The sequence below is a fragment of the Chrysochloris asiatica genome, unplaced genomic scaffold (genome assembly GCF_000296735.1).
Source record: "Chrysochloris asiatica unplaced genomic scaffold, ChrAsi1.0 scaffold00124, whole genome shotgun sequence".
NCBI lineage: Eukaryota > Metazoa > Chordata > Mammalia > Afrosoricida > Chrysochloridae > Chrysochloris > Chrysochloris asiatica.
Genome location: NW_006408642.1, coordinates 4,267,134 through 4,291,291, shown reverse-complemented (window position 1 = coordinate 4,291,291; position 24,158 = coordinate 4,267,134). Strand labels below are relative to the sequence as shown.

Genomic DNA, 24,158 nt, shown 5'->3' with positions numbered 1-24,158 from the left:
GTTCATCCATGTTATGCGGTGGCCTGCAGCTTCCTTGTTATTCTTCAAGGTTGTGTGATACTCAGTTATGTGTGTGTAGTAAAGTTTGCTTATCCATTCTGTCATTCATGGGCACTTAGGCTGTCTCCATGTTTTTGTTACTGTGAACAGTGCTGCTATGAATTTTGGTCATAACTGGTATTATTAAAGAGTAAAGCAAAGTAAGTAATTACTGAATGGGCCACAGTAAAGTAGATTAACTATAAGTATTGGACCTGTTTGATCTTTGATACCTCGCAGGCCAGAAATTAGAAATTATCCAAGATTAATGAGAAGGATTGTAGATTGCTTAGGTGTTAATTTGTTTCCTTGTACATACGGTCTAATGTTTTATGACAACATGAACTCTTTCTTGTTTCCAGCATGCACTTCTGGCTTTAAAGTTTATACTTGCATTTGCCATACCTGACAAACCACGGCATATCCAGATGAAACTGGCCAGGCTGGAATTTGAGTCCTTGGAAGCACTCAAGCAACAGGTAAGAGACATTTTCTTGAGTAGTAAATGCATTTACTTAGCAAATTAAACAAAAATCAGAGGAGTCTCTCTCAAAATTTCCTCAGCCTTAAGGTTACTAGTATAAATAAATATAGAACACTATAATTTTTAAGATGGCAGAATGAAACCCAAGCCCTAACAATCTGAGCAACAAATTGTGTTGCTGTTGTTAAGTGCCATCTAGTTGGTTCCAACTCATAGTGAATGAAACACTGCTTAGTCCTGCGCCTTCCTCACAATTGTTGTTTATCTTGAGCACATTGCTGTTGCCATTGTGTACATCTAACTCATTGAGAGTCTTCATCTTTTTCGTTGACCCTCCACTTTGCCCAGAGTTATGTCCTTATCCAGGGACTGTTCCCTCCTGATAACATATCCAAGTATGAGAGATGAAGCCTCCCCATCCTGGCTTCTAAGAAGCATTCTGGCTGTACTTCTTTCAACACAGGTTTCTTTGTTCTTCTGGCAGTTTGGTATTTTCAATATTCTTCTTCTACCCTATCATTCAAATGCATCAATTAATTCTTCTATGATCTTCCTTACTCATTTTCTGACTTTCATACACATATGAGGCTATTGAAAATATCATGGCTTAGGTCAGGCACACCTTAGTCCTCAAACTGACATCTTTGCTTTTGAACACTTTTAAGTGGTCTTGTGCAGCAGATTTGCTTATGCAATATGTCATTTGATTCTTGACTGCTGCTTCTGTGAGTGTTGACTGTGAATTCAAGCAAAATGAAGTCTTTGACAACTTAATTCTTTTGTCCATTTATCATGTTATTTACTGATCCAGTTGTGAGGACTTTTGTTTTCTTTACAATGAGGTGCAATTCATACTGAAAGGTGTAGTCTTTGATCTTCATTAATAAATAATTTAAGTCTTCTTCACTTGAGGCAAGTAAGGTCGTTTCATCTGCATATCAGAGGTTGTTAGTGGACCTTCTTCCAATCCTGATGCTACATTCTTCTTCATATAGTCCAGCTTCTGGGATTATTTACTCAGCATACAGATGGAATAAGTATAGTGAAAGGATACAACCCTAATGCACTTCTTTCCTATTTTACACCTGACAGTAGTATTCCTTTTTCTGTTCTAATGTCTGTTTTCTTAGTCAATTTATGGGTCCCTGCAAAAACCGTGTGTAGCATGTGATTTCACAAGCGGGGAAAGAAACTTAAACTAAAAACCAGCCCAAGGCAGGTTCCTCAGATACAGAGGTCAGACAGCCTTCACCTACAACCTTGTTTGCTCTCTCCTGACACCAACCATTCCTCCCACAGCACTCTAGGCTTCACATCTGAGTTCGATAGTCCATTGCAGTGGCCACACAGAACTCATAACAATCCTCACAGTTATGCTGTTTATTAGGGAAGTGAACAGGATACAAAAATTCAGGAAATCAGGAATGCCTTTTCTCTGCTGTACTGCCGGCATGCCTCACCCTTGTCTTTGGCTGACCCTGAAGCTCTATTAACTAGTCTCTAAATGCCCATAGGCACTCAGCTTTACTCAGTCTGTGGGCCTAGATGCCTGCACCTGCTCTCTTGCTACACTCATGGAAGCAGCAGTCAAGAAATGAAGTGACATACTACAATATGCAAATCTTCACAAGATCTCTTTAAAATGTTCAAGAGCAACGATGTGGCATTGTAGGATAAGCACTGGACTGCTAAACTGCAAGATTGGTGGTTCAAACCCACCAACCAATCCTTGGAAACCCAATGCAGGGTCGCTATGAGTTGGAACCAACTCAACAACACCTAACAATTCTTGTTATTAAATACATTTACCTACAAATATGCTATATTTGCTTCTGGAGGCTGTCCAGGACTTTAGTGTTCACCATGGATATAGCTAGGTAACCTCTGAAGCCCTGCTCCCCAATATTCACATCTTCATTGACAAATGAAAATTGACAAAAATTCTATCTTCCACCATAGGTGCTACAGAGTTGGTTCTGACTCATAGCGGCCTTATGCATAACGTAACAAAACACTACCTGGCTCTACACCATCTTCACAATTCTTAAGCTTGAGTCCATTGCTGCTGCCATTGTACCAATCCATTGCATTGTACTGTGAACAGAAGAAACAGTCTAAAGATGAACTCTCTTTGGGGTTTGTTCTCCTGAGCGCATAGATGCGATTGTCTGTTGAACGTGAACTTGTAAGAAAATTTGGTTTTCCTGTTGGTTTTGCTGTTAAGGTTCTGAAAGGACAGAATATTAACAGGTTTCAGCTTGGTATATTTATCAAACATCATCAAATAGGAGGTCGCTAACTTTCATTAAAGATGATTTTTAAATGCATGTATGTGTGCAACTTGAATGTCTCCAGTACATCAAGTTGGGCAGGAGGCAGTGACAAGCATTGTGGCCAGAGTTTCTTGGGACCTCAACTGCAAACCCAGTTGCATTCTTTCATCTACCTATTTCTACTACTTTTTCTTTTGTTTGAATTCTCAATCTGTTTATGAAAGTCCAGGGAAAAGGGTGGGCAGAAGATCCTGTAGTCGCTTTATTTCTTTTGCTGTTTTTTTCTTGATGGTCCAAGTCTTTGCTGCGTGACTGACACTATGACGTGGCCAGCCAAGTTTATGTTGCCATCACTCAGAGAAACCTGTTTATCACACTTCCTGTTTAGCTGTGTACCATCTAAAGGGCCCTAGGCATGAAAAATGGCATACTTTATACTTTTCCAGAACTCAGGTTTATTTGCTGAGCTAATTTCATTTCTTGGATGTAGAATACTTTTCATTTAACTATCTGCTTTATAAATTAGACAAGTCTCACCTCACCAGGCTATTCCCTTTTACCTAAGCAGAGAGAGCATCTGCTGGGTTTTCTGGTCAGTTCATGGGCCCATAGCAAACTGGAGTTATTGTAGACTTATTTAACAATCAATCTTCTTAATGCCTAATTTATCCCAGACTCTTTAACTGTTAAGTAACCAGAAGTTGGCAGTAGGCTTCTCAATACAAGTTGTTGTTGTTGTGTTGTTAAATACCATTGAGTCGGTTCTGACTCACTGCGATCCTATATAGGGTTTCCTAGGAGTGGCTTGAGCTACTGACCATGCAGTTAGCAATCCAGTATTCATCTTACAGCACCACACCAGAACTCCACGAATAAAAATTATAGTAGTACTTATTCATAATTGGTATAGTATGATTAATTTAGAAATGTTACTTTTTCATTGTGATTTCCATTTTATGGATAAAACCTGATTGAGAAATTTAAATCTTCTAACAGTTGTTAAATGGAGCAATGCTTCAGAATCAATGTAGAATTAAAAAAAAACAAAAAACGTGTGCCCAGACCTGGCTCCCTGAAGATTCTGATTCCCTCAATCTAAGGCAGGGTCCAGATAACTGCATCGTTAAAGTCCTCTATGATTTCGTCCTCCCTGCCCTCCTACTCCTCTCTCTACCCAACTAGCCCAAGCATAGAGAAGTGTTGTTGTTGTTGTTGAGTGCTGTAGAGTTAGTTCCAACCCACAGTGACCCTGTATAGGGTTTCCAAGGAGTGACTGGTGAGCTTGAATCGCTGACCTAGCGGTTTAAACCAACTTTTAGTCCAGCGCATTTACCCACAGCACCACACCAGAACTCCATGGACAGGTGAGGGCCCATAAAAACTGTTCAGGGCCAACTTCTAGCTTGGAGGAGTCATGTAGCCTCTTGGCACCTTCATTTTTTGTTCTGTAAAATAAAAAGTTGGTTTCCATAGTATGTGCTAAGCCCCAGAATTCCACAGGTTTGCCTAGCACTTTGGATGATTCTAATGCAGGGACTAAGCCCATTTGGACAAAGGGCTCTGGTGGTTTGGGTTATTCCTCTCAGCTTTGTGTGTGTGTGTGTGTGTGTGTGTGTGTGTGTGTGTGAGTGTGATGAGCTGGATGCCATGATGAATGTGGAAAGGAAGTGTACTGAAGGCAAACTGAGGAAGATGAAATTGTTTGCTTTGCAAAGAATATTTTCAAATAATCAGGCTTCAGTTCATTGAGAACCTTCAGAAAGAATTTTAGACAGTGAATATCTTGGTGGTACTCTTTTTATTTCTTTGTAAATGGATTTATTTAACACTCAGTAATTTTACTGATCCAATTAAAAATAGAAAAGAGTCTTAGGGCTCTCTGGCTTGGAGCAAAAGGACATCACATCCTTCACAGAGGGAGGGAGTATTTTCCCTCAGAGTCCAAAGAGCTCTGAAGACAGGCTGCCTAGAGCCCTTGGGAAAGACAACAGCTTCAGAAATCTGTTGAAGGAAAAAGAAAAGGACTTTAACAAGACATCACACTGCAAGCTATATTGGTTGTGTGCCCCTCTTGGCCAACCAGCCAGGATCCTACAACTGCTTTTTTGTTGTTGTTGCCATTGTTAGTTGCCCTTGAGTTGATTGTGACTCATGGCAACTCCCATGTGTTACACAGTACAGCTGTGCTCCATAAAGTTTTTTCAGCTGTAATCTTAATGACAGCAGACTGCCAACCCTGTCTTCTGTGGTAACACTGGATGGGTTCAAACTTCCCACCTTTAAGTTACCAGTCGAGTGCAGTTTATACCACGTAGAGACCTCTTTGTTTTCTAGGGGTAAATATATTTTCCGTCTCAGAGATACATAGGAATTGGTAGTGTCTCAATCCGTCATGCATAGGGTCACCATCAGTCAAGGCCTGCTGGACAGCCCCTAACAACAACACATATATTTTAAGCCATTTTCCAACATTTCCCAAGAGGTTCTGAGCTTTTCTTTGCTTACATATGTGCTCTCAAATTATATGGTAGATTGTTGTTGTTGTTAAGTGCCATTGAGTCGACTCTGACCCATAGCGACCCTGCATAAGGTTTCCAAGGAGCAGCTGGTGAGCTTGAACCACTGACTTGGCAGTTTAAATGACTTTGCAGTCTGACGCATTAGGCCACAGTGCCACACTAGGAGTCCATATGGTGCATAAGTAAGCATTCTTAACAAAGTTACAAGTTTTCCAACAAGGGTGTAAAATCATATATTGACTTGTCAACATCTAGTTCATAATGAAATGTTGAAGCCAAAGAAAGAAATGGCCTCTAAGAAAGCCAGTTCCTGCGCAAGGAGATGGTACATTGCAGGGACCCCCCCTTGGGTCCAGGAATGGTCCACCTTATTTTTCTAGAATTGCAGTGTGGAAGCTATGGGTCCTAGTGTGGCACTGCTAACCTCAAGGTTGGTGGTTTAAGAACCACCATTTGCTCCTCAGAATGAAGTCTCTACAAGTCAGTACTGACTTAACAGCACTTACCGACAACGAGGGAGCTGGAAGACAAATGGTTGAAACCCTGACCTAGAGATGTGGTTGAGTCAGAGATGGACATGGGTTGAGTCAGAGATGGGCATGAGCTCCCAGGAAGGGAGCTCAGCAAGGACAGGAGCCATGGCAGAGAGCAAATGAAGGGGCACGCCAAGACCCAAGTGGCCAGCTGGGAGATGAGCTGGACTGCATCTCCTCCAGTGGCTCTCAGTACAATCCCAGCAGACCTCTGTGGACACACACATTGGTTGACTTAGGGCACTGGAAAGGAACGGGCTGTGTGAGATGGAGCTTCATTCTTTACTTGTCTCTATGTGGAAATGAAGATGCTTAAGTAACTGTGGTGTCCCCTGATGTTTGATCCCAGGATTTACTCTGAGAGAGATACTGTAAATAATCATGTGGTGCAATTCCAGATGCAAACACATCTAGGAATCCGAATGCCTCTATTTCTTGTAAGAACATATTTCAGTACATACTCCTTGTTGTTATTGTTGTTAGATGCCATCGAGTTAGTACCGACTCATAGCGACCCTGTGTACAGCAGAACGAAACCCTGCCCAATCCTGGGCCAACCTCACAATTGTTGCCGTACTTGAGCCCGTTGATGCTGCCATTTTGCCAATCCATCTCATTGGGGTCTTCAATTTTTCTCTGACACTTGACCCTACCAAACTTGATATCCTTACCAGCGACTGGTCCCTCTTGACAATATGTCTGAAGTATTAGAGACAAAGTTTGGCCATCCTGGCCTCCAAGGAGCACTCTAGCTGCACTTCTTCCAGCACAGATCTGTTGGTTCTCTTGGCAGTCCATGGCACTTTCAATATTTCCCTGCAAACTAGAGAAGACTAAATCATCAATGGTATGATTTGGGGTCGGGAACGGGGGGAGGAAACCAATATGCTGTCCACTCAGGGAAGCTTTAAGAAAAAGGAATTTAGGAACTTTTTTCTTCCACTGGGGTGAACTTGGGTGATAAAATGGGGAAATTGTCCTTATGTTAAAAGTTGTCCATAATGAATGTTGTAACAGTGCTCAGCGACCATAAAGTAACAGTTACGCGCACATTAGAGAGGTTTGCTTTGTTTTGTTTCCCCAAGAATGAGCTATATTCATCTTCCTATTAAGTCAGTTTATTGAGACACAGAACTTTTAGAGGATGGGAAAGTCACCTTCTAGACTTTGAAATTAGAAATTATCAGGATATAGGCCATTCTCTTCTCTGGTAGTGTAGTGGTTACGAGTTGGGCTTGCTAACCTCACAGTCATCAGTTCGAAACTATCAGCTGTTCCGCGGCAGAAAGATGAGGCTTTCTGCTCCCATTAAGATTCACAGCCTCGGAAACCCTGTACAGGGTCGCCATGGGTCGGAACCGACTTGACGGCACTTAACAACAAGGCCATTCTGTCAGATCTTTTTGTTGAGGAAGACATGGTTGAGGATAGTTAAGTGCCTCAGAGCTACCTAGCAGTGATGAGATGACTCTGCTCTTTCCTGGTTTCTCATTGGCCAGCAGCTCCGGAAACCAGATTGCAGTTACACTTCCGTGGAAAATGAAATGGGTGTTGAGCTGCCCCTCCTTAGTCAATGTAGCACCCCTCAGATCTGCTTTGATCGGTGAGGTTGTCAGCTCCATCTAGGCAGGAGTAGAAACCTGCAGGGAAATGAAGGGTGCCTGAGGAGATGCCGCAGGGATGCCTCCAGGCTCTTTGAGCATGTTAACTCCTTTGGTGGAAAATAATGGCGATGCAGTGTTAGAACAAGCTCACACATTTAATGATCATTTTCCTACGTTGATTTCGCAGCTGAAATAGATGTAACTAATATTAAGCTTTGTGTCTTTAAATTTAAGGTGTCACACACCTGCATTTCTTCTTTTTGCATAGGAGTTATTTGAGCATGATGGCAGCGAGGTACACAGATACTTTCAATTCCCTTTGTACGCTCTATGTGTTTTCATTGGCAGAAGGAAATAAAGGTAGTTGTTGTTGTTGTTAAGTGCCATCAAATAGGTTTCTAGTCATAACAAACCCTGTGTAGGGTTTCCAAGGAGTAACTAGTGGGTTTGAACCACAGACCCTTCAATTGGCAGTCCAGTGCTTATCCTGCACCGCCATGCCAGGACTCCCAATAAGGTAAGCACAGAAGTAAGGCTAGTGTCCAGCAAATTCTAGAATTTTCAGAGCCCTTAAATGTGCCATCAACCAGGGTCAGCCCTTTGCTTCTCTAGAACGGTGTGACCGTGCAGGGAAGCATGAGCTCTGGCCCTCCCTCCCGCCTATTGCTTACTGCTTACTACAGCCTCATTCAGGACAGTAATTCAGGAGACCAACCCCAAGCCTACCAAGTCCAAAGTCAAATGTGATATGTTTGACACACCACGTAGGCCTGATTACCTCCATGGAGGCCACAGTTGAGTTTCTCCAACTTTGGAGTGTCACCTCTGAGCCAGCATCTGCTTCTCACCCTGCAGTCACAGCACAGGTTACTTGTGAAAGTGTGATCAGTCTACCACCACTAAAATGAGAGCGTGCCTGCCATGTACTGTCGTCAGTGCAAAGCTCACATAAGACTGTACACAGTGTGGAACAAGGAGTGGGAGGCACGAGGATGACGATGGAGAAGGACACCTCGCCTTGCGTGCCCATGTTCACTGGTTGAGCCCAGGAACAAATTCTGGGATAACATGAAAACATAAAAGTACCTTAGGATATTGTTTGTTGTTATGTGCCATCAAGTTAGTTTTGCCTCATAGCGACCCTGTATAGGGTTTCCAAGGAGTGGCTGGTGGGTTTGAGCTGCTGACCTTGTGGTTTGCAGTCCAGTGCTTATCCTATAGTGCCACAGGAGGACTCTGAAAGAGGCCCACTACCATACCTATATAGGGTCTCCAAGACTGTAAATCTTTTCTGAAATGGACAACCTCGGGTTTCTCCTGAGGAGCAGCTGCTGGGTTTGAACTGCCAGCTTTACAGTTAGTAGCCCAACACCTATCGCATAGGACCATTAGGGCTACAGCTCAAGATGATGAGGTGTAGAATTTCATGTTCACAGCAGTCCCACTCATCCTCACAACCCAAGCACAGGTGGGCAGTAATCCTAACAGTGAGGACAGTAACAGCTGCCACATCGTGGTGGGTGGAGATACGAGCCGGGACTACTCTTAGCAGGTGTCAGCAGTTCTTCAGGACAACTCTCCAGAATGTTTCAGGTGATTTTTCATATGGTAGGTGTCTCTCCAGTGAAGAAATGGCGGCTTTCTGTAAAGGTTATGAATGCTGTAGCAAATATCAGTTCCATTGCAGCCTCCTCTCCTAGCCTGTCTTCCTCATACTTTGGGGTCTAGGAGCATCGCACTATTCATGGCTTCCCAAGCACATCTGCTTCTTCATAACTCCAGTTACCTCCTCTCTGCCATCAACTTCACAAGCCCCTCCTCAGTCCCCTCTGGTGTGACGTAGGGGCCTGGTGCCCTTTTCTGTGCATTTGTCACACTGTACTTAGTGCTGCTTGGATCTCCCCTCTGAGCCATGGGGCACTCGAAGGTCAGGCGATGCCGTACTCACACCTCACCTGGCAAGGGCCTGGCCCCCAGCAGGCTCTGAGTCAATATCCACTTAATCAACTGAGTTTTGTTGACTCACACACAGTTCAGAACCTGATATACTAAGTAAATGACAAATGATGCCCTTGGACAAAAAAAGAGAAATCTTAAAATAGATACTCTGGCAAAACTAGAAACAGGTCACATGGCTGTCTGGGATCACTAGGGAAGAGAAGGCGTTTTGAGGAGTTACGAGCAAACATTTGACAAGGACTGTATACCTAGCTTTGATAAAGCTTTTATCTTTTTTCCTGCACACCCCCAAAAAAACTTGACTGTGGTTGACATTAATCACAAAGGTGGCTCCCAGACACCATAGACTAACTAGACAATTCTAAAGCAGTTTGTACTTTTCACTTATTAACTAGAAAACTAACAAATTTAGACTTTGGAATAATTCTCCTGCTATCACTGATGTATAGAGCAGGCCAAGGCCTTTTATTCCACTTCTGTATTTTCTGTTTTCTGAGTAGATGATGGCTTAGGTGGAAAAATGTCTTAAGGTTAATAGAGAAGGATTCAGGGTAGCCAAATCAGAACCAGATTTCTTCACATTTGTGAGAACTATTAAAGATGCCTGAAGTTAGATTTCAAGGAGCCTTGGTAGCGCAGTGGATTACAAGCTGGGCTGCTAGCCGCAAAGTCAGTGTTTGAATCTAACAGCCACTCCTCGGGAGAAAGACGAGACTTTATATTCCCATAAAGATTTGCAGCCTCAGAAACTCAATACCGGTCACTATGAGTCAGAACCGACACACAACCACCACCACCACAAAGGTTAGACTCCTGGTGTGGCTCTCTGTAGGATGATCACTGAATGGCTAACTGCAAGATTCAGCAGTTCAAACCCACCAGCCATTCCTTGGAAACCCTAAGAGCTATGAGTTGGAATGACTCAACAATACTTAACAACAACAACAACTGAAGAGGTCATGAAACAGAATACACATTAGCAATTTCTGAGCCGTAGTGTCAGTGGAAGGGGCCTGAAAGTGCAGGTTTGCCCCCTGGAGGAAGCCCACAGGTAAACTCTGCTGTAATGGTGATGGTCATGTGCTTTGGAACATGTTCATCATTTATGCTGTCAAAGTATGGTGGCGGCTGGTGGCTGTGTGCCATGGAACCGGTTCCTACTCATAGTAACCCTGTACAGGGTTTCTGAGGCTGTAAATCTTTACGGGAGCAGAACGCCTCATCTTTCTCCCGCAGAACAGCTGGTAGTTACGAACTGTTGACCTTGTAGTTTGCAGCCCGATTCATAACCATTATGCTACCAGAGCTCCTTAAAGTATATCTATCTGTAAAGTATTTGAAATGAACAAATCATTGATTTTGCAGAATTCTATCATACGTTCTCCAGCATCATTTCTATCACCAAGGCTATATTTTCCAACTACTGATCCTTCCTCTTTGTTCCCAAACTTTGCATTCCAATCACCAGTAATGAGCAATACATCTTGATTGCATGTTTGATCAATTTCAGATTGAAGATGTTGATAGAATTCTTCTATTTCATTCTCACTGGCTTTAGTGGTTGGTGCATAAATTTGAATAATAGTGGCATTAACTGGTCTTCCCTTTAGGCACATGGATATTATCCTATCACAGACAGCATTGTACCTCATGACTAATCTGGATATGTTCTTTTTGACAATGAATGCAACACCATTCCTCTTCAACTTGTCATTCCCTGCATAGTAAACCATGTGGTTGTCAGATTCAAAATGGCCAATACCAGTCCATTTCAGCTCACTAATGCCTAAGATGTTGATGTTTATGCATTCCATTTCATTTTTGACAATTTCTAATTTTCCTAGATTCATACTTTGAACATTCCATGTTCCATTTATTAATGGATATTTACAGCTGTTTCCCTTCATTTTGAGTTGTGCCCCATCCGCAAATGAAGATCCTGAGGGCTTTACTCCCACGGGCTTTACTCCATTCATGTCATCACTGTCAACTCTACTTTGAGGAGGCAGCTCTTTCCCAATTGCATTTTGTGTGCCTTCCAACCTGAGGGACTCATTTTCCGGCACTATATCTGACAGTGTTTCTCTGCTATTCATAAGGTTTTCAGTGACTACATATTCGAAAGTAGTTCATCACTCCTTCATCCTAGTCTGTCTTCATCTGGAAACTCATCTAAAATCTGTCCACCATGGATGACCCTGCTGTTATTTAAAATATCCATGGCATAGCTTCCAGAATCACAGCAACTAACAAGCCACCACAGTATGACAAACTGACAAACGAGTTGGAAGAAATGCAGCCAGAGTGCTCCTTGGAGGCCAGGATGGCCAGACTTCGTCTCTCATGCTTCGGACATAACTGTCAGGAGGGACCAGCCATTGGAGAAGGTTATCATGTTCGGTAAGGTGGAAGGTCAGAGAAAAAGAGGAAGAACCCCAACTAGATGGATTGGTAGAGTGGCTGCATCAGTGGGCTCAAGCATGGTAACAACTGTGACGTTGGCCCAGGACTGGGCAGTGCTTCATTCTGTTGTGCCATCGAATCGCTATGAGTCGGTACCAACTCAATGGCTCCTAACCACAACAACAATCTGTAAAGTAAATTAAATGTGCCCCATAAATTATTCTAGTGGGTAAATACCAAGTAGAGGAATTGCTGGATCATATGGTATTTCTATTTTCAACCTTCTGAGGAAGCGCCATATTGCTTTCCAGAGAGGTTGGACCATTTTGCAGTCCCACCAGCAGTGCAGGAGTGTCCCAGTCTCTCCACATCCCCGCCAGCATTTATTGTCCTCAACTTTTTTGATCTTTGCTGTTATTGCTGGTGTGAAATGATACCTCATTGTTGTTGTTGGCTAGTGATTGTGAATATTTCTTCATGTTTGTTAGCTGCCTGGATCTCCTACTTGGTGATGTGTCTGTTCGTGTCCTGTGCCCATTTCTTAATTGGGTTATTTGTCTTATTTTTGTAGATGTGTTGCATTTTCCTATATGTTTTAGAAATGAGTCCCTTGCCTGATACGTCGTTGCAAAAGATTTTTTCCCAGTCTGTGGGTTCCCTTTTTATTATTTTGGTGAAGTCTTTTGATGCGCATAAGTTTTTAATTTTCAGTATGTCCCACTCGTCTATTTTGTCTATTTTTGTTTGTGTACTTTTCAAACTGTGTGGTAGTCTGTATATGCTCTGAATTAGCGCCCTCATGGTTGTCCCTCTTTTTTCACTGATGATCTTCATAATTTTGGATTCACATTTAGATCTTTAATCCATGTTGAGTTCATTTTTGTATAGGGCCTGAGGCAAAGGTCTTGTTTCAGTCTTTTACATATCACTTTCCAGTTCTGCCAGCACCATTTGTTAGAGAGACTGTCTCCTCCCCATGCAGTGTGCCTAGACACTTTGTGGAAAATCATTTGGCTGTATGTGGTTGGGTTTGTTTCTGTATTCTCGATTCTGTTCCATTCATCAATGTCTCTTTCATTGTACCAGTACCAGGCTGTTTTGACCACCGTAGCCATGTAGTAAAGCTTGAAATTGGGGAGTGAGAGACCTCCAACCTTGTTCTTTTTTTAAGCAGGGCTTTGCTTATCCTGGGTCTCTTTCCTTTCCATATAAATTTAGTAATTGTCCTTTCCATCTTTTTGAAGAATGTTGTTGGACTCTGGATTGGGATTGCATTGTATGTGTAAATTGCTCTGGGAGGTATTGACATTTTCACGATGTTGAGTCCTCCCATCCAGGAACATGGTATGTTCTTCCACTTCTGTAGGTCTCTTTTGGTTTCTTGTAGTAGTGTTTTGTAATTTTATTTGTATAAGTCCTTTGTTTCTCTGGTTATGTTTATTCCTAAATAGTTCATCCTTTGTGTGGCTATTGTAAATGGTATTGCTTTCCTAATGTTCTTTTCATCACTATTGGCTGTTGCTATAGAGAAATCCAATTGATTTTTGTATGTTGATCTTATACCTTGCCACTTTGCTGAATCTTTCAATGAGGTCTAATAGTTTTTTACTGAGTCTTTGGTTTTTTATATGTATAGGATCATAGCATCTGCAAATAAGGAGAGCTTTCCTTCTCTTTGCCAATCTGGATGCCTTTAATTTCTTTATCATGCTGTATTGTTGTTGTTATTGTTATGTGCCGTGGAGTCGGTTCCGACTCATAGAGACACCCTGTACAGGGTTTCCGAAGCTGTAAATCTTTATGGAAGCAGAAAGCCTCATCTTCCGCAGAACAGCTGGTAGTTTCGAACTGCTGACCTTGCAGCTCGCAGCCTGATTCATAACCACTACACTACCAGAGCTCCTTCATGCTGTATGTTGTTGTTGTTGTTAAGTGCCGTCGAGTCGGTTCTGACCCATAGCGACCCTGTACAGGGTTTCCGAGGGTGTAAATCCTTACGGGAGTAGAAAGCCTCATCTTTCTCCTGCGGAGCAGCTGGTAGTTTCGAACCGCTGACCTTAAGGTTCGCAGCCCGATTCGTAACCACTACGCTAAATAGCTCTGGCTAAAACTTCCAGTACAATACTGAATAGGAGCGGTGATAACGGGCACCCTTGTCTGGTTCTTGTTCGCAGGGGGATGACTTTCAGTTTCTCTCCATTGAGCGTGATGTAGGCTGTTGGTTTTGTATATATGCTCTTGATTATGTTGAGGAATTTCCCTTCAATTACTACTTTGTTGCATGTTTTTATCAAGAATTGATGTTGGATTTTGTCACATGCCTTTTCTGCATCAATCAATATGATCATGTGGTTCTTTTCCTTTTTCTAATTTATATGATGGATTACACTGATTGTTTTCTTGATGTTGAACCATCCTTGCATCCCTTTTATGAAACCCACTTGGTCATGGTGTATTATTTTTTTGATGTGCTGTTGGATTCTGTTGACTAGGATTTTGAGACTTTTTACGTGTATATTCATGAGGGATATTGGTCTATAATTTTCTTTCTTAGTGATGTCCTTCCCTGGTTTTGGTATGAGGGTTATGCTTGCTTCATAAAAAGTATTAGGGAGTTTTGCATCCTCTTCTATGTTCTGGAATAATTTGGTGACAGTTCATCCCTGGACTTTTGTTGGTTGGAAGTTCCATAAATTATTCTAGAGAATTCCGAATACTTGCTAAAACTGCATATTTAAAAACAGACAGAAAGGATATATCCTGGTATAATAATTGAAAGTTTTAAGAGTTCCAAATTATGAACTAGATCAATGATTACATTGCCTTGCAGATGGACACATGTAATAATAGGTCTTCTTTTCTAGGTAAGTGCCAACCTGTACTGTCATGTGTCTTTTTGTTTTCATAATTAATCTCACAGGATATATATATATATTTTAAAGAATAATGTTATCTCTATCATTTGTGTGTCATCTCCAGATTAGACTCCTAGGCAAGATGATTCCAGAAGCTTAGAAATAAGAAATAAGAAATAAATGTGTTGAATGAGTGAATCATTCTTTGAATGAACATGATTAGGGCCAAAGCTTTATATCCCTTTGTGCCTTTTTCTACCACCCAATTCTAGCCCATTGATGTTAACATCCTGTGTGTTATATTTGCTGCATATGGGATTCAGGAAGCCATCATTGAGTGCTTACTATGTACAGGAAACTACAGGTCTTTTTATTTTATTTTTAAATTATATTTTCAGGTACCAGTAATTTTCTAAAATAGGAAACCTTTTTTTTTTTTTTTTAAACTATAATAAGCAGTATTATTTTCCATTGCTTCCAATACTATAGGCTCTTAGAGCATATGTTACCCATCCATAGTTGTGGATCTGAAGTTCTCATGGCTACCCCATCCTACATAAATGGCAACCAAAGAGACATTCATCTGTTTTTTCCCAAGCCCTTTACCACCTTTCCACCGCCACCACACACCTTGAGGGCTTGTTCCTACCCCTTCATACTTGAGACTATAAAACTTGACTTGAGCTGGAAACTGGAGCTTTTCTGAGATTATAACACTTACAGTTTACCGAGATTATAACACTTACAGTTTACCTTGCTGTAGAGCTTCATTGTTGGCAGAGCACTAGTAAATTTGGCATCTTAAATTTTCACACAGTCCAATGAAGGTAGGCTTAGGAGATCTCACTATAGATTTTTAAACACAGATGAAGAAACTTGAGTCTCAGACAAAAAAAAAAAAAATACACTTGAGTCTAGGCTCTGAATCCCTGTCTAGTGTTCTTTCTTCCTTGCTATACTGCTTCCCTCAGGCTTGAACAGTGTAGAATTTACTGTAAATAAAATAAAATAGCTACTCAGATAGCACATGGCACATGTAGATTCGCGAATAGTGAGTTTACCTTCCATTTGAAATACATACTTTGTAAATTGAAAATGACCTTGGAAAAGTTTTAATTGCTGCTATAAAAAAATTTAATGTGTTGATTTTTAGTTACACTAGATGGATATTAAGGAGTTCTGGTAGCGTAGTGGTTATGAGCCGGGCTGCCAACCTCAAGGTCAGCAGTTTGAAACTACCAGCGGTTCTGCAGAAGAAAGATGAGTCGTTCTGCTTCCGTAAAGATTTACAGCCTCGGAAACACTGTACAGGGTCACTATGAGTCGGAACCAACTCCAGGTACTTAAAAACAACAAGATGAATATTGAATCGGGCTGCAAACCGCAAGTTCAGCAGTTCAAAACTACCAGCTGTTGTGCAGGAGAACGACGAGGCTTTCTGCTCCCGTAAAGATTTACAGCCTCAGAAACGCTGTTACAGGGTCTGTATGAGTCGGAACCAACTCCACGGCACATAAACACCAACACCACCAGGTGAATATTTGAAATAACTTGTCTTTTGATCCATTTAATTAACTGCATGTACTTGCCTCACCCAAATGATTGATGGATTACTCCATTTAAATCTCTCAACCTGGGTTGGCTTAAGAGGATGGGTCTGTATTATTCTGACCCTGTGTTACCCAGTATGACTATGAAATATGATTTAGTACTGGGTTTTGACCATCTTGTGTTTAGTTTACATTTAACTAGACATCCTTGGTGATGGCCATTTGCAAGTGAGATAAAATTATTTAAGGCCTCACAAGTAAGTTGGTTAAGAGAAAACAGTAGAATATTATTAAGTGCCATCGAATTGATTCCAACCCATAACAACTGTATATAGGGTTTGCGAAGAGCAGCTGGTGAGCTTGAACTGCCAACCCTGCAGTTTAGACGGCTTTGCAGTCTGGTGCAGTAGAATATTAGACCTGCTGAAATGCTATTAGATTATGAAATTAAGTTCAAAAGTAACTCCTTTTTTTCTGCTCTCCAAAAAACTCCTTAACATTACATTTTCTTATTTGAAAGATGGGGTGGGAAGGCAAATTATTTTTTTTCCTCCATAGATTTTGAGGTTTTGTTGGTTTTTTGCTGGTGGTTCTTTCAGATAGAGTTGACAGGCAATTTTTACCTGTCAAGCTATAGCTTTAAATTCTTGATCTCTTCCCAAACAAAGTTTGGAAGAATCCTATTGACATTTGTTATTTGGATTAATAAATGGATCACAACTCTTCATTCAAGATGCTTAAAGCAGTGTTTGTGTGGGTAGATTTGCAGACTCTTTTGTTTGATTTGTCTTGGAAAAAAATGACAGGCATATTTTTAATTGCAACCCTGATTTTAGTCATAGACACGAGAGAACACGAACTGCCAAATGTCTGGAAAACATAGCTCCAACTCCCTCTACGTTCCCACGTGATAAATACTGTTTTGGATAGAGACAGAATAAATCCAGGTTGCTTTTTTTGACTCATTAGACTAATGGTAATGGTGGTGGTGTTTATGTGCTGTGGAGTTGCTTCTGATTCACAGTGTATTCTCACAGTATAGTGTTTCTGAGCCTGTGAATCCATACAGGAACAGAAAGCCTCATCTTTCTCTCATGGAACTGCTGGTACTTTTGAACTGCTGATCTTGAAATTAGCAGCCCAACTCATTGTTTATTTTTAACCTATGTTATGGGAAACCATTTTCAAAAGCCATCAGTTTGAGTCATTTGCACTTCATCTGTCTAATTCTTGTTGTTAAGTGCTGCAAGTCAGTTTTGACCCATAGTGACCCTGTATAGAGTTTCCAATGAGTGAGCAGCTGGTGAGCTTGAACCACTGACCTTGCGATTCAAACCGACTTTGCAGTTCAGTGCATTAACCCACAGCGCCACACCAGTACTCCGCTTAGCTTCCACAAATCATTTCTATGAAAATGATGTGTGATTAAACCATTACAATCAGAAAAACTCACTAAGGAATTGTTATTTTTACTCATAATCTGTACCAAAACCTGGCCTTTAAATGCCAGGTTTTGGTTCTCTGAGGACACAATCAAATAGCTGGCCTTCTGCCCACCCCAAATATGCCAGGAGCAGGCTGGGTGCTTGGCATACCTTGGGTGTTAAGAGAAGGCTTAAGGAGTCAGGAAGACATAGCTCTGGCTTCTCCACTTCATTATTACTAAATGATCCTGGGCAAGTTACCAAACCTCTCTGGATCACAGTTTTTTCCTCTTTGAAATGGGTGTAATGACAGGAACCAACCACACAGGGTGAGCAACGGGAGTCGGGTCAATGACTTATCCACCATATTACCTCTGGATGCAGTGAACACGGAAGACAGGCACTAACAGAACTCTGGAATGACTGGCACCCAAAATTTCTTGACCATTGGGGGTTAAAATCCTCCTTTTGTAATATTCCATCTTTGGTAACGGATGTTTTAATGTCACCCTTGGAGAGCTTCCAGAAGAGAAGGAACTATCTGCTTTGGAAATTCACCTGCCTTCTGGCCAAGAGCAGTCATCTCAGATCCCTCCCAGCCCAGTGGTTCTTTAACACTCAAGTGTTAATCAGCCAAAACTAATTTGGATTCCCAGTGAATTTCTGGAAATGAAGAGTGGTGTCAGATCACTGGATGATGCCCTTCCTTCACAAAACCCTTGCAATGTTTGAAGCACTTCTCAGGCTTGCACTTGAAAGGGAAAGGTCTCTTTTTGTGACAGAAGCACTGAGTAATTGATCTGAAATAAATTAGAGCATAGAGGGTTTTAGGAGAATGTTATTAGTTTAATATGTTAGAATTGAGTAGTCTATAGAATCTTGGTGTGTGTGTTAATCATTATTTTCCTTTATTTCCCCTTTATCTTTCATTTCTGTCTTTTTTCAGATATATATAGAATAGCCATTATTTGAACTTGATATAATCCCAACTCACGGTTACTCTCCCATCTTTAAACCTCCTTCTCTGTGCTTGTTTCTGTTGGAAACCTCATTTTTGGGGTTGCGGAGATGAACTGGTTTTATTTGTCTTCTAGCAAACTCATTTGCTTTTCTTCTGTTTACCTTTGCAGATTCTCTCACATCCCTTTTTCCTTCAGCTGACTCCATTTTCCAATTTTCATAGGTCTCATTGGTCTCGAACCCTCCTGGGAATGGTGACAGGTCTTTGGTGTGTGCCTTCAGCCAAACTTCCTGCATGAGGGTTCTATGTTGAGGACAACTTCCCTCAGGAAGGCCACCCTTTCATGGTCAGGGGCCTACCAGTCCAGCCCACATCAGGGGCATATAGCAGCCCACACTGCTGTCACTGTCCCTAGGGAAGCCTTCCCCGTAAGAGCGTAGGAGAAAGGCAGGTGAGGTACAAATAGATCTAACAGCTCCTGCTGTTCCAGATTCAGCTCTCCAGCCAATTCTATTCACTGTTCTTTGTGGCCGAGAAAATGGTCTGCCTATTGGTGATCAATACATTGACTTTCAAATGTTGCCATAGTAGATGGCAAATAAGAAGCCTATATTCAGTTGAACTGGAAACAAAAATGAGTACCGTCTAGGAGAGCGAGAGCTTTCTCTCCATCCCCTCCTGTGCTGGAGAAAAGTAGGTTAAGAAGAAACAGGAAGCAGAGTTGAGCGTATAAGGGCTCTGAGTGGCAGAAGTCACTTTCTGCCATGGCTGGGTTGCTTTATTCCCAAGTACAGCTTGTTCCTTGCTCATCTAAAGAAAAGATGTTCTTTGAGATCTCAGTATATGTATTTTTCATTGTTCAAATGAGGCGCAGGGAATAAATGCTATGGCTTATCGGTTGTATGTTTTCTCTCCTTTGATCAAAAAAGTATATTGTGTGCATGAAAAGTAATACCGAGAAGGTGTAGAGAGACAGTTATAGAGAAGAGCTGGCAAGTCAGCAGAGCTGGAGTGCAGTCGTTAAGAGTGAGCACTTGGGGACCCTTCTAAGCCTCACTTTAGGTCCCCTTGACTCTAAAACAGGAACTGTACAACTTGGTAGGATTAGGAGAGAGAGGAAGTAAGTTATTTCTCATTAAACAGCCAATCCACCATCTGGAATGTTGCCTAAATGCTAATCTATCACCTGCAGTCGTTACCTGGGACAGTGGAAAACCACCGCGATCCTTGGCAGCGCTCTCCAGCTGTATCCTTTTTAATATTCTTTTAAAACTAGTCACATGAACATTTCTGATCTGCCACATGAACATTTCTGATCTGCCACCACTTTGACACAAAGCTACTGTCCACAGATCCCTTTCAAACCAGATGCACTTGGTGGTGGTTGTTAAATGCCTTTGAGTCTGTTCCGACACTTGGCAGCCCCTAGGAGCGGCAGGTACCTTTGAACTGCTGACCTTGCACCACACCAGGTCTCCAGGTGTACTTGGTTAGTGGGTAGTTACATGGTAATGAGCTGGTGGTATCTTTGTAGGAGGGCAAAGTGGGTTTGATTTTCTTTGGTTGTGGTGGTGGTGGTGGTGGTGATTTTTTTTCATCCCTTCTTCAAGGATCTTACATAAGCTTTCAAATGTCAGTTCGTGAGAATTTAGATTCACCTATTTGTTATTTTAAAAAAAAAAGAAACACACTTTTTGGTCTTTGGGCTTACTTCCCTCTTGCTGGTATTTAGCCTTTCCCTGTGTGCGCAATCAGACAACTTAACTAAGAAGAGAAAGGAAAGGGCGTGGGGGTGGGGAATTAAGTTCTTGCAAGTTAATTACATCTTCACACAGTAACAATCTCAGGAAGAAATGGTTGGTTGGTACATAGCTAATCCCCTTGAAACTAATTTTTCTGAGAAGCAGTAACTCCGAAACAGTTTCTCCTGAGCCCTAAAATACAGAGAGAGGCATTTTGAAATGGTCCTCTATTAAACTTGAAACCATCTGCTGTTTGCAGCCAGAGTATAAATTTTCCACTGTTGTAAGCACCATGACGATGGCACCTCTCCAGACAGAGAAGCAGTGCAGACTGGCGTCCCGTGGCAGCGCCCCTGCCAGCGCTGCTCCAAAAGGCACTTCAAGTTCATTTCCACTGATTTGATTAGGGAACAAAGAAAGAAAAATACAGTGTCAATTCAGAATGGAAGCTCTACTCCTCTCCAAAAACACCCTTGGGCTTCCAAGGGATTAAATCTCACTTAATCTGCCTTCCTCACGTACCATTTGCATTCCAACTCTTAACCCTTAAGTACAAGACAGTTATCAAAATTTTAATAGGCTGCTTTTGAAGGACCAAAATAGGAAAGCATGTTTCTCTTAAAGGAAAATTGCTATACATAAAAGTGGCATTAGGTATGATACCAGAGCGGGTTGTGTCTCCCATTGCTTCTTAGTGTAGCTTCTAGTTAACTCTGGATTCACATCGGAGTCATACTGTTTTTATGTATGTCCAGTCTTCCATAACGATCTCCTCACAGCTTCAGCACATTTAAGTGTATTAGGTGATCTAAACCTGTGTTACCTAAGTCTGTGGACATAATCATTAAGGCATTTTAGTTTTCGGTTCAAATAACGAACCAACATGGGCACATGCCAGCCATCTGTTCAAAGACCCCATCGTGCTGCTGCAATGGAAATGTTCTTGCCTATAAAATACTGATGGTGGCGTTAGCTGCTGTTTGCCCAGCTATCAGAACTTCAGCCATATATTCATGAGCTCTCAGAGAAAAGTTATACTCCAGACCACTTGAAATCAGTTTTCTACTTGGAAAGAACCACAGAAATCATGATTTCACAAGTACAGCAGCTTTGTTGTACTCAGAGTACATTTTATTATGCAATTAATTTATTGATTTCAGTTAGAAAGTTTGAGGCTGAGCTAATTGGAATGTGATTGATCATGTTACTTTCTTGCTAGTTACGTAAATGACATCCTGGTTGAAAACGCGTATCCTTGTTTTCCTATAATTTTCAAGAGCATGTGAAAATAAGTGTAGTAAAGCTGCAGGCTTGGAATGTCGCCCTTTTAAAGAAAATACAAATGTACAGTACTACATTCACCAAGGTTACATTACAATCTGGGAATTGTCCTGTAGAATCATATATGGAACCAGCAACATACTTAATATTTTTAAATTATTAAATAGTTTTAATAAAGCATTCAAAAATTACTTAGAGGCAATACCTTTTCTGCATAGCATCTCGTTTTTATTAAGTGCTGTTGAGTTGGTTCCAATTTCTAGCAACCTTGTATAGGATATACAAGGATATTCAAGCTGGTGGGTTTGAACCACCACCACCGACCTTGCAGTTACCAGTACTAAATCTGCAACATCCTGCTTACCTTGTTTGACTTTTTTATCGTCTTTTGTTAAATATGATAGATTATGTGAGGCAGGAAAAAAGTAGATAATCTCACAAAACGTAACATATTTTGTTGTTTATTATCCAAAGCAATTAGCGTGGTATCCCATTTCAATATGAAGAAAGTATCCTGAGGTCTCATTTAACACAGTTGAAGGACTCCAAAGTCACTCTTTCCTTCTTCCTGTTATCTTCTTAAAGGACAGATTTGCAAAAAGAAAGAACAGTATTCAAATGCAATGTAAACAGTTGCTGTTTTTTCAGATACTCTTAAAACTCTTGAATAGACAACTTTGATAATGATTCTCTTAATCCAGTATTTTGTTAACACAACAAAATACTGGATTAAGAATGTAATACCAGTTCAATGGGTTGATGGGCTTTTATTTGTTAGCCTCACAATTTAGTAATATAATATGTATATTCTTTTGAATATTTATTATAATTTTATTTTATTATTGGTTATAATAAATACCCTTGTATTATAAGCTAGGATGAACTAGTAAATTTTATTTCAGTTCCCTGTAGTAATTAATACGTGAACTACATCTTATATCTGGAGAACAAGATTCTGAAAGATACAGACCCTTTACTACAGAGAAGTAAGCGTAGAACTTTCTGATTATTTTCCTATGCCTGTGGTTTTACACATTCCACCCTCTTCTAGGAGTGCTAGATATTTGATTGGTGGCGTGGTGGCAGTGGTGATGTGTGTGTGTTTGAATTGGCTTCACTAGTTGATGATTAATAGTTCATAATTAAGGCAACTTGAAAGCAAGACAACAAATTGATGTTGTGCAGATATTGTGACTACTCAGCAAATGTCTAGAACTATAAAAATTTCTTTACTGTGATCTCATATCTAGAATCATCATTCAGAAAGTAAAAGTAAAAAATTGGTGGGAGAGGGATCCAGTTCCCAGCTCAGGATAGGCTGCTCACTGAAGGTTCTTTAGTGAGGGCCCAAAACACTGAAACCTCCAATTGCAGGTTTGGTTCATTCATTCCATAGACATTGTTTATGCACCATTGTGTGTCTCTGGTGGTGCTGTAGGATAAGCACTGAATTGCTAATCACGTGGTTGGCAATTTAAACCCACTAGCTATTACAGAGGAGAAAATGAGCCTTTACAGCCTCAGAAACCCTATACAAGGTCATTATGAGTTGATACCTAACAACATTATCGTGTGTCTTAAACTGGGCAATCAACAAAACATGGGACTGTATTTTAACAAGTGGATCTGAAAGTGAGGTTTGTGATAAAATCGTAAATGATTATAATTCTTTAGTAACCAGTTACACCTTTGTAAATAAAGTGACAATCAAACCCATTTTCTAAGTCACAGCACACTTGCTGTTTTCATTTGGTACTTTGAAAACATACAGAAGGGTTTTGAAATAATTATAATTTGTAAAATATCATTAATAAATAAACTGCTTTAAAAAAAAAAACGAGTTCATAGGAGAACCAATAATCTCCTTTTATATCATTTGAAAACTCTCTTTGAGCAAGAACTGCTCATTATGGTAACAAGCTGTGGTTTTAGGTTTCCTTTACCAGGGCTAAGAATTCAAGTCCGTAACTTGTGATTTTCAGTGGTATCTGGACTTCGTCATTATTTTTTTGAGTGCAACCTTCTTTTTACCTAGGACTACATTAAGACACCGAGCCAATTAACAACCAGACATTCAGTTACGGATTCCATAAAAGCACCTAGAGCATATCAAGCACATCGAGCACCCTACCATTTACATTTAGGATTTGGAAGCGCAAGTGGCCTCCTTGAGCCATACATCAAGGACTTGGTTGCCCACAGGGCATGCTTATGGGTTTTGTAGGGGGCTCCTGTCTAATCATAGTGGTTAATGCATGTTAATACTGTGAAACTTCACTATAACCTTGTTTTTGACCTGTTAATACATTTTGTGTACATTGCTGAACACTAAATCTAAAACTATCATGGATTGGAAGAAATGACAGTTGAGTTCGAAAGTGTCCTAACTGTAGATACTCTTATCCTCTAAAGACTACAAAAAAACAAAAACCCACCAAAACCCTAATTTTCTTGCTAATGCACACTAGTGTTAAATAATCTAAGATTTATCAAAGAATTTGACAGGAATAGTTTTTTTCTATCTATGCCAT

General features: G+C 40.8%; 1 protein-coding gene across 1 annotated transcript in view; it reads left to right on the top strand.

The window, feature by feature from the left end:
• The window catches only part of ANO10 (anoctamin 10), a 272,952-nt gene that overhangs the window by 184,768 nt on the left and 64,026 nt on the right, over positions 1–24,158 (top strand). The window contains exon 11 of the mRNA XM_006868831.1: positions 402–518. Within this exon, the coding sequence (XP_006868893.1) occupies positions 402–518 (117 nt within the window). The remainder of the gene's footprint in view (positions 1–401; positions 519–24,158) is intronic.